At 50.1% G+C, this 1,852-nt stretch overlaps 1 protein-coding gene across 1 annotated transcript; it reads left to right on the top strand.

The window, feature by feature from the left end:
- Positions 1-711: 711 nt before the first annotated feature.
- Positions 712-1,559, top strand: EMH_0074630 (uncharacterized protein; the record flags this gene model as incomplete). Its single annotated transcript, XM_038022717.1, has 3 exons — positions 712-955; positions 1,086-1,292; positions 1,522-1,559. 3 exons carry the CDS (start codon positions 712-714, stop codon positions 1,557-1,559), a joined length of 489 nt encoding a protein of 162 aa, XP_037878571.1.
- Between the last annotated feature and the right edge of the window lie 293 nt (positions 1,560-1,852).

The raw sequence follows: 1,852 nt of genomic DNA, 5'->3' as shown, positions 1-1,852 counted from the left end.
GTACACCGCAGCAGCTGTGAGCGGTGCTGCCTGTTGGTATTTATTTTTTGTATAAATTCCTGAAATAAAAAACAATAAATTAAAATAAAATAAAAAATAAAAATAATTTATTTATTTTATATTTAATAAGTTCAATAAGAAAGGAACTGGGCGAGCCTGCTGCTGCTGCTGCTGCTGCTGCTGCTGCGGCTGCTGCTGCAGCCGCATGCAGTCGCAGTATCGACGGTGGTAGCTTTGTAGGTTTTTGTTGTTTTTTTGTTTTTCTTTTGTTTATTTAATTATTTTATTGAGGCAATATAATATAAATTAATTTATTAATGTAAAAATAAACACCACACAGGCGTTCTCTCTCCCTAGGAGCAGCTTCCTATTAGCCAGCCGATCTCCTTCTCCAGCTGCTCGTGCTGCTGCTGCTGCTGCTGCTGCTGCTGCTGCTGCTGCTGCAGCTGCTGCTGTTGCTGCTGCTACAGCTACCTCTGCTGCTCCTGCTGCGTGCTGGTGCAGCTCCCGCGGCTCCTGCTGCTGCAGCTGCTACTGCTGCTGCTGCTGCTGCTGCTATACACACAGCTGCAGCCCCCGTCGGCCTACCTGTCTCCTCCTGGGTTGCTGCAGCAGCAGCTGCTGCTTGCTTCTCTCTCTTTTTGCCTCGCAGCAGCAGAGACACAAGAGCAGCATCTAACTGTCTCCTGCTGCACACAACACACAAACACCATGGAGACTCCCGCTGCTGCTGCTGCTGCTGCTGCTGCTCCCTCTCTCCCCACCCCGGCTGAGTTCGAGGCCGTTGTTGCTGCGCTGCAGAGCACAGACAGCAGCAGCAGGCAGCAAGCGCAGCAGCTGCTGCAGCGGCTGCAGCAGCAGCAAGAAGACTGCACTGAGTTTTGTCTCTCTATAGTTAAAACAACAGCAGATCCTGCTGCTGCTACTGTTGCTGCTGTCTTGCTGCGGAGCGCAGGTAGGGTTTAGGGTTTAGGGTTTGTGGTTTAGGGTTTAGGGTTTAGGGTTTAGGGTTTAGGGTTTGTGGTTTAGTGTTTAGGGTTTAGGGTTTAGGGTTTAGGGTTTTGTTTGTGTGGTTTCTGCTGCAGCACTGTGGCATTGGAATGCACGCATAGCAGCAGCAGCAGCAGCAAAGAAGCGTCTTGCTGCTGCACCAGCAGGCGAAGCAACAGCAGCAGCAGCTCAAGCTGCTGCTGCTGCTGCTGAGGCCCTGCAGCTGTATGTACAGCGCATGCAGCAGCTGACGACGAACATTGTGCTGCTGCTGCAGCAAAAGGCAGCAGCAGGCATAAAGGGTAAGGAGACCCCATACCCTGCTGCTGCTGCTGCTGCTGCTGATGCTGCTGCTGCTGCTGCTGCTGCTGCTGCTGATGGTGATAGTGCTGCTGCTGAGAATTATGCTGCTGCTGCTGCTGCTGTTGATGATAATGTTGTTGCTGGTTCTGCTGCTGCTGCTCCTACTGCTGCTGCTCTTGCTGCTACTGCTGCTGTTGCTGCTGCTGCTGCTGCTGCTGCTGCAGGCAGCGGGGAGCGCCAGCTGTCGCATGCATTCTGCTGCTTAGCGAAGAAAGGAGTTGCTGCTGATGCTGCTGTCTTTCTTGCTGCTCTGAAACGCATCTTAATGGAGGTCAGCTGTCTGTCTCCTTTCTGTCTCCTCTTTCTTTTTTTTGTCTCCTTTTGTTTCTTTTGGTTTTTTTTTTGTCTCCTTTCTGTTTCTCTTGGGTTTCTCTTCTCTTTCTACTGTCTCCTTTCTGTCTCCTCTCTTTTTTTTGTCTCCTTTTGTTTCTCTTCTCTTCTCTTTTTTTGTCTCCTTTTGTTTCTTTTGGGTTTGTCTCTGCTGTCTCCTCTTTTTTTT

Source organism: Eimeria mitis, genomic scaffold (genome assembly GCF_000499745.2).
Source record: "Eimeria mitis Houghton genomic scaffold, Emh_scaff4377, whole genome shotgun sequence".
In the NCBI taxonomy this organism is placed as follows: Eukaryota; Apicomplexa; class Conoidasida; order Eucoccidiorida; family Eimeriidae; genus Eimeria; species Eimeria mitis.
Note: the sequence above shows the minus strand (reverse complement) of the source record. Positions and strands in the feature narration are given on the sequence as shown.